Source organism: Carlito syrichta, unplaced genomic scaffold, assembly GCF_000164805.1.
Source record: "Carlito syrichta isolate Samal-C Ts95f unplaced genomic scaffold, Tarsius_syrichta-2.0.1 Scaffold302529, whole genome shotgun sequence".
Classification (NCBI taxonomy): domain Eukaryota; kingdom Metazoa; phylum Chordata; class Mammalia; order Primates; family Tarsiidae; genus Carlito; species Carlito syrichta.
The window spans coordinates 596450-611677 of record NW_007246625.1 but is presented as its reverse complement, the minus strand read 5'-3'; the positions used below and the strand labels follow the sequence as shown (position 1 = coordinate 611677).

Below are 15228 nucleotides of genomic sequence, written 5' to 3'. Positions count from 1 at the left end.
TCCTCTTCCTCCAAGGGGGACAGCCCAGAGCTGAAGCCTCGCGCGGTGCACAAGCAGGTCAGTGTGCCACTGTCAGAGGGCGGGACTGGGCTCTTGGGTTAGGTGGGCCATCGTTCCCCATCTCGTGCTCCTCCTGGGTCATCTCGCCTCCACCTGCACCAACCGCCATCCCATGCAATGCTGCCATGTCCCGCCCATCCCACCAGCCTGCCGCAATCGCCCCCACCTCCTCCCTTGCACCCAGCTCCTGCCTGAATCCAGTGAACCAGGGACACTGTGGCTTTAGGGAACTCAGGGGCCTTCAGCCTGTTTCCCCAAGAACAGGCGGGGAGCAGAGAGAAAGAGGGAGGGGCCCATCCACTGCCAGTCCTAATAAGCCTGTAAAACCTCCAGCCCAAAGTAGAGTCACCCTGGCCCCACACTCCCTCCCAAAGGGTTTTGCAGTCCATAGAGTGGACATGCTTTGGACTGACTGCCCAGCCCAGCCCCATCCACCTGTTGGCTCAGCCCACCACAGCGTCCCCAGTGTCAGGCTCACTTGCTGTCACCTCAGTGCAGAGTGCGGTGCTCAGGAGATCACCCAGGCTGTTAACAGGCCCCGCCTCTGGCTGCCGTCCGGGGACATTTCCCTGGGGGAGGGCTGCCTCGGTAGGCGCCCGGTCAGCTGGAGGCCCCCTCCTTTCCTGCTGCTCCCTGAGCCGCTTGTCCCCGTGGCTCACCTGGCACCATCCCTGCCCTTCCCCCTCCCCACGCCTCCCTCCAGCCCCTCACAGCTGTGTTTCATTGTAGGGCCCTTCACCCGTGAGCCCCAATGCCCTGGACCGCACGGCCGCTTGGCTCTTGACCATGAACGCGCAGTTGTTAGAAGACGAGGGCCTGGGCCCAGACCCCCCCCAAAGGGATAGGCTAAGGAGTAAGGAGGAGCTCAGCCAAGCAGAAAAGGTAATGCTGAACCCTGGCAGGGCGGGGCTACTCCCGGTGGCAGCTGGCAAGAGTCTCCCCCAGAGTCCTTGCGGAGGGGGTGCTGTGTTCCTGCCAGTGGCCACTCCCCTCTGAGCTCCCATCCCACGTGAGGAGAGTAGCCAGTGGGATCTGAAAGAAGAGTGGTAGGAGGGATTTAGCTTAGACCTGAGGTTTCCTGTGTTCATATCAGCATCCCCTGGACATGGTCTTGGATCCAGATTCCCGGACTCTGGTGATGGACCTTCTGGGAGGGCTCCTTAGCTCAGGCGATGGAGGCATTTGAACTTCTGGGATCTGGGGCTTGAGGGCCGAGGGTACCAGAGAGGCATACAGAGGCCCTCTGGGAGAGCCTCATGCACAAGGAGAGGGAGGTATGGGGCACCAGGGCAGCCGCCCAGCCAGTTCCCCCAGACTTGTGCCTGCCCATAGCCTGGCTCTTCCCAGCTCTGGTCTCCACCAGGGCCTGGGAAAGAAACAGAAAGAGTTGCCAGGCGAGGGTGGGGTCAGATGGCCAGTGGGATATTTTTTCCCACCCCAACACCCAGCATTTGCTGGGGCAGAGGGTGCTTCGACCAGCCCCTAAAACTTCCAAGTTGCAGCAGCCACCCTGGGTCCCTGGATAGTTCTTGTCTCCCACTAGAAATCAAGGTCCAGGTAGATAGAGGACCCAGTGCAAGGCCCCCAGAATGGCAGGCATGTCTCAACTTCCCTCTGGGTGTTCTTACCTTCGGGCCCCACGAGAGCCTGTGGCAGCCTCTGAGCAAGGGCACTGGGTTGGGTGTCAGAGCTCCCTCTTCCGACCTCAGCGAGGTCCATCTCCATGCTGCATCCCGCCGCCCTCCGCCATCCCCTGGCCTGCTGCATCCACCTGCTTTCACCATAATTATGTGAAGGGGACCAGAGAGCAGGGGACACACACTGAGCTCCAGGAGCCAGAGTTTGGCTCGGGAGTGAGGAGGCCTGGCCTCCCCCCAGGCTCCCTGCCTCCCTTAGTGCCTGTGTTCTCATGGCATCTGGCCCTTCTCGATTCTGTTGACCCTGCTTCCCTCCTGTGTGGAGCACCTGGCCCCTCTGTCCAGCCTGCTCAGCTTCCCCCTTTCTTCAACACCCCTTCACTGACCTGATGGCTGGCATTTGTGCTGGGTTGAGTCACATCCAGAGAGCCTGAACCCCTCTCCACATTTCCCCATGCCACTGCCACCCCCTGGCTTCAGGGCCAACAAAGACTGGGAAGCCTGGATCTTACTGCTGGCCAGTCACTCCATGTGATGGGTCACTTTGTCTGGATCTTAGTTTTCCCTCCTATAGAGCCCTCATCTTTTGGGGTGCTGTCCCCTGTGCTTCACAGATCTCTGTTATGGAAGGTTCAAGACCTTAGGTACACCCTTACTCCCGTGATTTTGGATTGTCTTCGTCCCCCTCATAGCCACATAAATCAGGCTGGGAGCTTGGAGTGGAGAGACCCCAGGTTGCGGACAGGTCTGGATCTTACTGGCTGGGCTCCCAGGGCATCTCGTTGCTGTGTCAGGTGGGCGGGTCACATCTGCCCAGACTCCGTCTCTCCCTGCCTTCCCGCCTGGGCTGATGAGGCTGCGTTCTCTCTGTCCTGGGTGCTGTGCCCGTGGCACGCTGCCCAACCGGCAGGACCTGGCAGTGCTGCAAGACAAGCTGCGAATCTCCACCAAGAAGCTGGAGGAGTATGAGACCCTGTTCAAGTGTCAGGAGGAGACGACACAGAAGCTGGTGCTGGAGTACCAGGCACGGCTAGAGGAGGGTGAGGAGCGGCTGCGGCGGCAGCAGGAGGACAAGGACATACAGATGAAGGGCATCATCAGCAGGTGGGGCCCGCGCCTGCCCTGGCCCAGCCCGCGTGCACAGACAGTGCAGCCATCCACAGCCCTGCAGGAGGCCCCAGATGGGGGATGATTGACTGAAGGATATGCAGAGCATGGGGAGGGGAAGGAAGAGTGTCCCAGGCAGTGGGGCTGTGCGTAAGGCCTGGCAGCAAGAGGTGGCTCAGAGGATGGGCAGCCCCACATGGTACAGTGGTAGCAGATGAAGGCGAAGCAAAGTTGGGGTGGCAGAAGTGAGGCTGGACCAGCCAGAGCAGTTTCCAGAAGGTCTGCCCTGTGAGGGGTCGCATCATCTGGGAAACACTCTCCAGAGTGTAAAGCTGGATTTGGGGGACTAGAAAAGATAGCACCTGGTTCAGGGCAGGAAAAATGGGAATGAATGTCAGTTACATGCAGGTAAAGGTGAGAGTAGACACAGAATAAGCCCAGATTACTACTAAGGGCATCCAGGTATGAATGTATCAGGGCACCGGTTGGTTACAAGACAGAACTGTAAGAGCAGTAATTTGGATGGGGAGGGAGAGGAATAGACATGGCCAGTTTAAGGTTCCTGGGTTATCCAGGAATTTCTAGGGGAACAGCTGGCTTTAAGGCTGACTGTTGTCTTTATTAAAGGCTTATGTTGGGTCCTGTATTGACTTCCTTATCTCTCTCTGCCTGGAGTCAGGTAGGCTTACCTGCCTTGGTGTCTGTAGGCAGGGAGCGCAGTCAACACAGGGCCACAGTAATACCAGGCACAAGAGGAGAGACAGTGTGGCTTTATGTCTTGTTTATCTGCATGGTCTAAGACCCCATCACCTGGTTAGACTGGGCAGGTGTGCAGGAGTCAGGAAGTCCTCCCTGCCCATGCTTTGTCCACAGTATAAACCCTTTCTAAATTCCTCCTATTTATCCACCTGTTTCTCTGCTCCTGACTGTTGTTTGCTTCATTTACTTGCGGTTTACTTCTTTGTAAAGTAGTAACATGAGTGGAAATGGGGTGACTGAAAACATACTGTTCACTTGACCTCCAGCTCTGCCCTTGGCTCACCTTGGTGTATGCAGTTCCAAGAATGGAAACTCTATTCCACTTCACCACCTTCTTCACATTGTGTTGATTCTCTAAGAAGTGCATACTCTTCTGAATCCAGAGGTTTGCTTAACACATTTAATTCTACTGGCCAATCCTAGTATATTTCCTCCCTAATGTAAGTGTCAGTTAGGTAGATGGTGTTGTTCAAATCTTCTTTGACTTTACTGGCTTTTCTGTCTGCTTGTCTACTCTTGCTCCATCGATTATTGAGAAAAGGATATTGAAATGTCTCATCATAACTATGGATTTGTCTGTTTTTCCTTTCATTTCTATTTTTGCTTTATGTACACTGAAATTCTGTTCTTGGATGCATACATATTTAGGCTTGTTATGTACTGTTAATGAACTTACCTCTTTATCGTTATAAAATTATCCTCCTTATTCCTCGTAATATTCCTTGCTCTGAAATCTACCTTGTCTGATATTGATATAGCCAGCCCAGCTTCCTTTCGATTAGTGTTAGTGTGGTATATTTTTTACCATCTTTATGCTTTTAACCCACTGTCTTAGTCCATTCAGGTTGCTATAACAAAATACCTTAGACTGGGTGATTTATAAACCAAAATGTACTGCTCACAGTTCTGGAGACTGGGAAGTCCAAGATCAAGACACTAGCAGATTCATTGTATGGTGACGGCTATCTGCTTCACATATGGTGTCTTGTGGCTGAGTTCTTACAGGGTGGAAGGGGTGAATAAGCTTCCTCAGGCCTCTTTTATATGGACACTAATTCCATTCATGGGGAAAGCCCTCGTGAATTTAGGGGGCAGCTTGGAGCACGAGCATTCAAACCATAGTACATATTTATATATATGAAGTGAGTTTCTTTTACAGGCACCTTATCATTGGGTCTTGCTTTTTATCTAACAGGTTCTGCCCTTTAATTGGAATGTTTAGGCCATTTACATTTAATGTAATTATTGTTGTAATTATGTTTAAATCTATTATCTTGCTGTTTGTTTCCTATTTGTGCCATCTGTTCTTCCTTTTTTCTCTTGCCTTGTTTTGCGCTAAGTATTTTTTATGATTCCATTTTATCTTTTTTATTGACTTATTAGCTATATCTCTTTGCTGCTGTAGGGCAGTTGGCAAACTTTCTATAGAGGGGCATATAATAAGTATTTTAGGTTTTCTAGGCCATATGGTCTCTGTTGCAACAACTCAGCTATGCTGTTATAGCAGAACTATTTGTGTGAGATAACTATTTACAAAAATAGGCAGTGGACCGCTTGTGGCCCTCACCCTCAGGCTATCATGACAGGGACTCTGTCATTATCTTTGTTCCCTGTACTTAATGTATCTTTTTCCTCTGGCCGTTAAGGAGATATATTTCTTCATCATGACTGTCAGTAATTGGTGATGATGTGCATTGGTGTGGCTTTCTTCGAGTTTCTTAGAGGTTGGATTTGCAGGCATACAGTCCCACCTCCCCCGTCTCTTTCTCTGGGACTCCTACCACACGTACGTTAGGCTGTTTTCTCCTGTCTCATATCTCACTGATGCTCTGCTGTTTTCTTTTTTCATTTTTTCCTGTTTTTTTAATCTTAGACAATTTCAAGTTTGCTAATCATTTCTTCTTCAGTATCTGATCTGACATTAATCTTATCCAGTCGTTTTTCATTTCAGCTAATTATATTCTTCTCCTCCAGAATTACATTTTGGTTTAAATTCCAACCATTTTTCTTCTTATCAGGCGCATGCTTTCTTCTGTTTTTTGAAGATATAGAATGTATGTATAATACATTGTTGTTTCAGTGTCCTTGTCTGCAAGTTCTATCATCTGTGACATTTGAGTCTGTTTTTAGATTAATTTTCCTCCTGGTTATGGGTTTTATTTCCTACCTCTCTGCATAGTTGGTAATTGTTGGTTGGATGCCAGGCATTGTGAATTGTACACAATTAGATGCTGGTTGTTTTTGTGTTTATATAAATACTTTTGGACCTTGTCCTGGGATACAATGAGGTGTCTTGGGATCAGCTTAATCCTTTTGAGGTTTATGTTTATGCTTTGTAGGGTGAATCCGGCAGAGTCTCTAGTTAAGGCCTAATTTGGGCCTCCTGTGGAGGCGGTTTCCTTCTGAGATTCTGGTGGGTGCCCCATGTTAGCTCATCTTTCCACTCTAGCTGGTAGAAGCATGAACCGTTGCTGGGACTGTTTCGTTTACTCCTTTCCAATAATTTTTGCCTAGCCTGGTAATTATCTCATCTGCATGCAGGTCGTTATTCCGCCAAAAGCACAAGGGATCCCCCCCTTGGGAGAAAACCATGCTGTTTCTCTGCATCTTTGTCTGTTGGGTGCTCTGCCCCCACATATCCCGCACACATAGACCTTCCTGAACTCCCTGTCCCAACTCTGTGAAGCTGCTGGCTGCCCCTCCTGCTGTGAGCTGGGCTCACCTTGTTGGTTTTCCTCCCCGTAGGAATCACCATACCACATTGCCTATTCTGTCTCAGAGAACTGAGTATCAGTGTCAGATGTTGTGTCCAGTTTCTAGTTTGTTAAGGCATAATTTCCTTTCAACATAATTTCTTTTTTTTTATCAATATTTTTTATTTTAAAGTTGTGGGATACAGTTAATGGTTAGGTATACAAATATGCATCATCCAGGCACCCTTGTTGATAAGGGGTTTCTTCCCATCCCCAGACAGATATTGACTACCGTTAATCCCACCTCCCTTCCCCACCCTCTCCCCCATAGTTTCCCACCACTGTCAATCTTTTTCTTATAGTATTACAATAGATGTTCAGGGTCCACTATATGAGTGAGAACATGTGATACTCAGATCCTTGTTTCTGTGAGAGATCACTCAGTATTATAGACTCTAGTTCCATCCAGGTTGCTGTGAAATTCATGATTTTGTTCTTTTTTATAGCTGTATAGTATTCCATCGTGTATATGTACCACATTTTAAAAAATCCAATCCTCTTTTGTTCACAATAGCAAGAACCTGGAACCAACCATGCTGTCCAACATAATTTCTTTTAATGATACTTTCTAATCCTTCCCCATCCACTCCACACACACAGGCTTTTGTCAGTCTTCCCTTCCTACATTGGGAAACCTACCTCAGAGGCCCCATTCCCTCCCCCTGGTCAGTGTGCCCTGAACCATTGCCCTCCCTGCAGCCCTGCACAGAGTTGCCCAGCACTGCAGCTCCCTGTGTGTTTGCTGTGAGCAGGTGAAGTGCTTGCCCAAGTGCGAGGAGGCCTCTCTGCTTCCCTGAGCTGGAGAAGTTGTGCAGGCAGGGACGGAAAGAAGCCTGGGTGTAGGCAGGCTCATCTGAGAACAGTCTGCAGAGCCCCATGAACCCCCCACCTCCTGGGGCAGACAGGACAAGGTGTCTTGGCAGACCCAGGAAGTGTAGGGTCCCGAAGCCAAAGGAGAAAGTGGGAAGGTAGGCATGCCAAGCAGTGATGGTGCCTCGGGGCCAGGTTGGTTGGGGACTAGGAGGTTCCCAGGGAAGGGACAACCAAGACAGGGCCATCCTGCCCACTCCCACATTCCTGCAGGTGATGTCTTCCCCGCTCCTCTGTGCATCCCCACGCTAGTGGACTTGTCCTACAGATATCTCGTTTTGGTGTGTGACCCCCCTCCCCACCCTCTAGGAGAGGTGGCTCTTCCTGCTCTCTGTTCCATGGACCTGAGCTTCCTGCTTGGCGCAGCCACAGCCTGCAGGGTGTCGTCACTCATAGACGTGGCTGTGTCCCTGCTGTCTTGTGAACTCCTTGAGGGAAAGGCCTGGACTGGGTGCTTTGGGTCCCTTGAGTGCCCAGCACAGAGCCCACACAGCCTTAGTGACTATGGCAGGGGCTGGTTGGGGAAAGTTGTAGAGCCCTCAGTGTTTTCATCTTCCCACCCGCCCACCAGTGCTGAGACATAGCACCTCCTGCCTGGCTCCGGGAGTTGTGATATGATACCCACTTCCACCCTCTTGACTCCTGGAAGAACATCAGGAAAGGGGCAGCCCCAGGGGCTTCTGCGGATTTAGGAGCAGAGCCTGGAGAGTGGGCCATGGAGGTGAGAAAGGGGCAGCCCCAGCTCGTGTCCGTTGCTAGGGGCAATTTGAGGGCCTCCGCCCCAGGCAGGTAGGAGAGTGAGTGTGGCCCAAGGAGGGGGGCTCTCCTAGCATGTCCCTCTCAGTGCAGGTGTGATGGGCTTGTTCCTACAGTGCCCTCATCTGCTCTCTCCTGTGCCAGCCTGACTGTCCCTTTCTCTGGCCCCAGGTTGATGTCAGTAGAGGAGGAACTGAAGAAGGACCATGCGGAAATGCAAGCAGCTGTCGACTCCAAACAGAAGATCATTGATGCCCAGGTGAGGGGCTCTGGCCCTTTGGTCAGCCACAGGTCTTAGAGGACCTGGGCTAGGAGAGGGTGACTTTGGCTTCTCTACATCCCCAGTTCTACCTCCCTGAGGAAGCAAGAGGTAATAAGACACCAGGATCTCTGCCCTGAGAAGTTGGACCTGTGGTCTCAGTGGGCCACAAGCTCACTAGGACAGGCGGTGAAAGGGGAGGGCTAGCTCCTCCCCTGCTGAGGCACTCAGTGGGTATTACCTTTCACTAGGGGTGCTGACCAAAGAGTGGAAGCTACTAGGAGGGGAGTGGGGGAGACTGAGGATGGTGGCGACCGTGTCTGGGTAGGGGGAGTAACGGGGCTCTTACCCAGAGCTGAGGCTTCTAAATTGCATTGGGGGAGACATGAAAGGGACGCAGGCCCACTCTAGCTGGTGGAAACATGTGCCGTTGCTGGGATTGTTTTGTGTACTCCTTTCCAGTGGTTCTTGCCTCGCCTGGTAGTTTTCTCATCTGCGTACAGGTCAGTGTTCCGCCAAAGACGCAAGGGACCCCGCCCCTTGGGAGATAGCGTCTCCTTCACTCGGGGCTTGAGTGCCTTGCCTCTCTCACCCAGGGGCAGGCCAGGCCTCACTCAGACTCTAAACTGCACGGACTGGCCAGGCCCTGTGACCTCTGGGGTACCGCCCGCACACACATGTGAGTGAGGGTGCCCACTCGGACCCTCAGGCAGCTGACAGACCGTGCCACCAAGAGCTGCTCTGTCAAGGGCGAGAGGCAGGCATGCGGCTGCCGCCATGAGACGGTGGAGGCCTCCTCCCTCCCCCACCCGCCAGCTGCTCCACAGCCTGGAGCCTTCCTCGCCCTTTGTGAGCACTGCACCCTGGTCCTCTGTCTCCTCCAGGCCACCCCCGCCACCCTCCCAGTGCTCCTCACAGGCGCATACGGCCTCCCTCACTCTTCCCTTGTCCACAGGAGAAGCGCATTGCCTCGCTGGATGCCGCCAATGCCCGCCTCATGAGCGCCCTGACCCAGCTGAAAGAGAGGTACAGCATGCAAGCCCGTAACGGCATCTCCCCCACCAACCCCACCAAATTGCAGATTACTGAGAACGGCGAGTTCAGAAACAGCAGCAATTGCTAACCCGCCCGAGGAGAGGGGGACTGTGGTGGCCAAGGGCGGGGTCTCGGCCTGGGGCGGCCCCCACGGTCGCAGCCCCAGCGCCCCAGCGCGGGTGGTCCAGGAGGCCGAGTCTCCCCTCCCCGCCGCCGTCCAGGAGGCGGCTGCAGAGGGAGCCGCGAGAGACTGAAGCAGCGTGAGGCGGGGTCACCAGCCGCTCCCCCTGCGCTTCCTGCCCAGAGCGTGTGGGGTGTGGGCAGAAGAGACTGCACGCCGGGGAGCGGGGGCAGCCTGTGGGGTAGGGGCCCTCCAGAAACATGTCTGTTGGTTCCTGAATGCGGCGCGTGTCACCTTGGCCTCCACCTGGCAGAGTGCATGTGTCCCCACACCCTCGCCAGGGAGGGGGGCTGCCTGGAGGGGGCGACTCAAGGGCTAGGGGCCCAGGACTTCCTGGCAGCCAGGCTCTGCGCTGTGGGACCTGCCCCTGGCAGGCCAGTTGGCAGGCAGGGAGACGGTGGGGAGGACACAGGGGCAGGTGGTCGGGGTCCCCTGCCCATCTCCACTCTGAGCCCCTGCCACTGCATGCAGCCTGTCGGGCCCCTCTGGCTGTGAAGACTGAGGATTCACACCCACCACCCCTCTGTGCCTGTCCCCAGACCCCCACCCTGCACCTCCTTCCCTGCGAACAGACCATGTGAAGACTGTGGCTTTTTCTTCGGGCCCTCATAGCTGTAGGGCAGGCCCGGAGCGCCCCACACTTCCCACGCAGGCCCAGGCTGACGCTCTGGGACTCCCAGAAGCCAAAGATCTGGGCTGAGCTGGCTGGAGGGCCCTGTGTACTGTATCTGCCTTCTGGGGCCAGTGCACCCAGGGCACAGTAGCCCATAGTGAATGACCACCTGGTGCTTGCCCTGAGAGAAGAGGTCATCTTTCCTCTGATTGATGGTTTAAAAAAAATCTGATGCCCACAGGCCCTGAGAAGGTGGATAACTGTGATTTTTTTTCCTTTCACAGTATGCATTAGAAACAAAAGCCCGCTTGCTCGCTTGCTGGAACACAGGGGCCTTTTAATTTGAGCGTGCGCACTGCATGGGAAATAGCGGCCCTGGAGGATGTTAGACTTGCTCCCTCTCCAAGACAGCAGCGGCCTGCACCAGGCCCCGCGTGTGCGGCCGCCTCCTCCTCACCCTCCTCGGCCCCCAGCCGAGGACCCAGGCGCTGCAGACAGGGAAGGGGCACACCCCACAGCTGGGGCTGGTTTTCCTCAGCTCTAGGCTGTTCTGTAGCTTATCTGCCCCTCCCCACCTTGTGGGACATAGATGGGCGGGAGCTTGGATCTCTCTCGGCCCCTGTCCATTCCCAGCCCCTCTCTGTTCCCAGCCCCGCAGATCCCAAGCTCTGGTCCCCAGTGACCTAGGGTGGGAGCTGGGCATTTCCCAGGCAGCAAACCCAGAGCCAGGCAAGCTGCAGGGGCCACCCCTCTGTCCCTGCAGCAGGAATATGCTACAGAAGCCCTCCCGGAGGGGTAGAAGTGCCGGAGGGGTGGCACAGAGCCACGCTGCTCCCCACCTCGGGCTCGGGGCCAGGCGATGGTGGCTGCTCTGGGGAGACACTAGATGCAACCTACAATTGAGTTAGGCTAGAGACACATGCTGCTGGAGGGAGGGCTGGGCCACCAGGTCCAAAGGCCTCAGGAAGAGAGGAGGCCCATGCCAACCCCTTCCTGCCCCCCTCCTCTGTCCCGCCCCCACCCCTACGCCTACGTGTCTCAGACCAGGGTGACCACACAGGCAGGGCCTGGCTCCAGTCTCGTCCTCCCGCGGCCCGGTGAGCCCTGCCCTCCTCCCCACAGCCCCCTCCCGCCGATGCCTCGTAGCACGCCCTCGTTGGAGTACCCTGACCGATACGGGGAGTCTCCGGGCCTGGGCAGGAGGTGTGGAGGCCAGCCGCTGTGGCTGTGCCGACTGCCCTTGGGCGGGGGGTGAGCTCTCAGGCGAGAGCCTTATTTACCTAGTGCAAAAACTGTAAAAGTGTACAGACTTCACAGATTTTTATCTTAACTGCAAGTCTGACGATTTTTGTAAATGTTCTTGGTGTTTGACTGTAATGTAACTACTTCACCTGACGGTTGTACATAGTCCTTGGGTCCTGGTGCTGCCGAGGGCTGGCCGGGACTGCTGCTCTCCAAGGATTTTTCTTTTCTTCCTTCATACAGAGATCAGCGTTGGGCAGGAGGAAGAGGTTTGGGACCTGGTGTTTGTATTTGTTTCCTGCCTGTGGCATTTCTGTGTTGGCTTTGCAGCGTGCTGTCTGGGTGGGGGCCGCTGGGGACACACGCCCTGATAGAGCCAGTAATGGGAGCTCCCGCCCGAGGCCACAGAGAGCCTGTGTCCTGGGTGCTAGTCCCCACCTGCAGCCAGGGCCAGGGTTGCCAGAGGTCAGTCCCTGTTGGGAAAGACCACGGCCCCAGGGCCCCCTGGTCATCAAGACCAAACTGTGCTAGAGAAAGCTGATCCCTCCCCTACAGACACAGAAGCCTGACTCTCTTTGCTTAACTTTTTATAAGTTCAGCATGAAGGAAACTGCCAAACCTCCTCTAAGTGAGGACTTTTTCTGACTGCCCAGAAAGGGGGGTGGGGGACCAAGGTCAGAGCTCCACATGCCCCTGTCCCCCAGAGCATCTGCCCAAGGTACACCTCCCATTATGCCCATCCGTCTGCGGGAGCCAGACTGTACAGGGATACAGCCCCTCTTTTTTCTACACACTCAGCCACAAAGTCCCCCATCCCCACACTGTGGTTCCCCCCTCCCCCAACCTTTGTAAGTATGTGAAAAGGAAAAATGCAAAACATTGGAGTTTGGCTGGAGCGTCTCCCTCCAGCTGTGGCTTTGAACTATGTAATAATGTACAGAGAAAGTTGTTGGTGTTCTAAGACTCTGTGTGGCTGTGCAATTTCTGTACATTTGCAATTAGAAATATTAAAGATTTATTTAGCTATTTTAAGCCTGGCTTGCATCTCCATTCAGCTGTGGGACAGAGGTGATGTTGCATTTGGGGCCAATACTGTCTTTTACCAAAGGGACCCCAGCACTCGGTATACCTGGTGGCAGTTGTGGGTAGGGGAAACCCTAAAGTCAATGTGGTGGTCTCCTGGCCAGCCTGGCTCACCAAGTGATCTGGGATACTCCCCACCCTCCGTCTTGGGGTCTCTCCATGCCAGGGAGTGAAGTGGATGATCTCTTAAAGGCCCTTCCCTGGCTCTGACATGCTTGGACGGGAGGCCTTGTGGGTCTTGCTGCCTCCCAGGTGGTAGAGTGGTCCCTGCTCCCTCCAAGCTTTGCATGAAATGCTTTCTCATCCACACTGGAGTCTACCTCGAAGAGGGAAGAGACCAGGAAGAAGAGATTGGCCTAGGCTCATGAGCAGATCATAGCTGAGCCGGACCAAACATTGCCCAGCATCCAACCTGGAAAGCCAGAGTCCTGACCCAGACCTACCTACAGGGCTGAACCCAGGGCCTTAGAACGAACCAGCTCCCAAGGTCCTTCAGCAACACCTACGCCCAGGGGATTGCCCTGGGTCCTGCTTGGCATCTTTCAGTGCACAGTAACCCCAGGGGTGCACTCACGGGGAGACTGGCTTTGAGGGGATTAGTCCAGACTCCGGCTCCAGCCCCAGCTCCTAAGAAACTGGACACTGTCTGGGCTGAGGTTCTTTCAAGGGCAGGGCTACATCTGGTCAGCTCGCTAGATGGAGCCCCAGGTCTGTCACCTGCACAGGGGCCTCTGGCTCCAGCCAAGGATTTGAGCTCTGGGTGTTCAGCATCCCTCCAGAAAGGGCCCAGGCCCGTCCCTCTTGTTGCCCCTGCAGCCAATGAGAATCAGGGTACAGCTGAGCCACTGGCCAGTGCAGCGCTCACTGGGGACCCTTGCCAGCTGCCCCTGTGTTCCACCATCCAGCACTCTTGGCCTTAGGCTCTTCCCTTCCAGTCTCCCATGGGAGCCCCCACAACGTTGGCCAGCCTCTACTGGGATCCACCACCCTCCAGCCCCTCCTGGGTCCCACCACCTTAGGAAAGCACCAGCCATGCTGCTCTGCAGGCTCAGCACCTGCCCTCCCTCATCTGTGCTGGCACCAGCTACCCAAGGCCCCTTTCCTGCCCGAAGTGGCGCCCTCGCTGCCTTCTCCACCAGGCCCAGACCAGGCTTCCTCCCCAACCCCTCTCCTAACCACATCGGCCCAGGTTCACCAAAAAACCTGCGCCCTAGGTGGCCAAGCACTGCAGGAAAAAACACACCCCAGCTCAGCCTGTGCCCGTGCCCATGTGGATTCCCTCCCAGCTCCATTCTCAGCTAGGCCTTTTCCCCGCATCCTCCATCCTTTTCCTCCACACTGTACCTCTCTTCTGGTCTCCAGCCGGCCCTTCTCAGAGCCCACCTCCTCCCACACTGGGGGACCCTCTGCCCCTTCCAGGCCCACTACCAGCCCAGCCACACCAACCCTCCACGGCTGCAGGAGAGGAGGCACCTGTTCCTTCCCCAGGCGGTCCCATATCCTCTTGCTGCTTTCATGGCTCCGAGACCTCCAGCCCCCCGCCACACACCCCCGTTCCCCCACATTTTAAAGTACCAGGTCTCCACCTGCTCCAGGCTGGGTCTTCTCTGCCTTTCAGCTGCATTTCCCAAAAGCACACTGCCTGCAGGGCCTGGCAGCTCCGCACCCTCACCCCGTGCTCGCCCGCCATCAAAACCCTTCTACCGTCCTTTACCTCTGTGTGGCTAAGTCCCAGCCCCGTGCTTGGGGACCGCTGCCTGTCAGCTGGGGAGGTGCTCATGAAGTTCACTTAACTCAAGGAGACAGCAGTGAGTGAGACAGAGAGGAATCATTTCCTGTTGATAGGAAGCGTTTTAAAATGTTTTTATTTGTATAAATGTAAGAGGTACAAGGTACCCCCATTTTGTTATGGGGGTATATTGTGTAGTGGTGAAGTCTGAGCTTTTAGGGTATTCATCACCGAATAGTGGACATTGTACCCATGAAGTAATTTCTCATCACCCTCCCCATCCTGCTCCCTCCCGAGCCTCCAGTGTCTGTCATTCCACACTGACACTCACGTGTCCACATTATGTGGCTCCCACCCGTAAGGGAGAGCATGCAGCATTTGACTTTCTGTTTCTGAGTTGTTTCATATAGTTGTTTCACTTATAATGAGGATACAAATGGTGTGAACCTCTATACCTCTATTTGTGAATAAAATAGCATCAAATGAGAAGTTAAAACTGCTGGAAATGCAAAGGAAAAAAATCAACAGCAACAATTGCCTTTGAGACTAATGCAATTATTATAGATCAAGGAGGCAAAAACTTAAGAGCCTAGAGGCTTTTAATAATTAATGTGGTCTAATTAGCCGGGCTACATCAAGCTCTTACCCTAGACAGAACACACCTTTTATCTTCATTATCATGTGGAATATGACCCAAAGTTGGTTATATACCAAGGTAAAAAGAAAACCTTAGAAAGTTGCCCAAAGAACCAGTGCAAACTGTATTCTGCATCTTGAAGCAAGAAATGTCAAGATTAGGAATGTTTTATTTTTTTAAAAGCTACCATCAAAGTTTAAAAAATAAATATTGAGTTATTAGAATTAGATTTTTAAAATAAATCAGTCTTCTAATGGAATAAGGTATATCGATCATGTGCATTTACCTGTTTTCCTCCCCAAAATCACAGTACTAGCTGGAAATGTATAAAAGGGTTCTTACTCATAAGGACCCTGTCAGTGTGGGAGGAGACAGGAGAATTTGGAACAGTTGGGAGGATGGAAGCTGGTGAAGGAATGCGGGCAAAATTAACAGAGCAGAGGGAGAGACTGACCAGAGATGACCTGTTTGGCTCAGGAGAGGGAGGTCCTGGCATGTGTGAGGCAG

At 53.7% G+C, this 15228-nt stretch overlaps 1 protein-coding gene across 1 annotated transcript in view; it reads left to right on the top strand.

The window, feature by feature from the left end:
• Positions 1–9609, top strand: part of DAB2IP (DAB2 interacting protein) — a 30070-nt gene extending 20461 nt beyond the window's left edge. Inside the window, exons 10-14 of the mRNA XM_021711722.1 lie at positions 1–57; positions 790–942; positions 2608–2801; positions 8114–8201; positions 9157–9609. Coding sequence (XP_021567397.1) covers positions 1–57; positions 790–942; positions 2608–2801; positions 8114–8201; positions 9157–9324 — 660 coding nt within the window. The 3' untranslated portion in view covers positions 9325–9609. The remainder of the gene's footprint in view (positions 58–789; positions 943–2607; positions 2802–8113; positions 8202–9156) is intronic.
• Positions 9610–15228: the final 5619 nt, after the last annotated feature.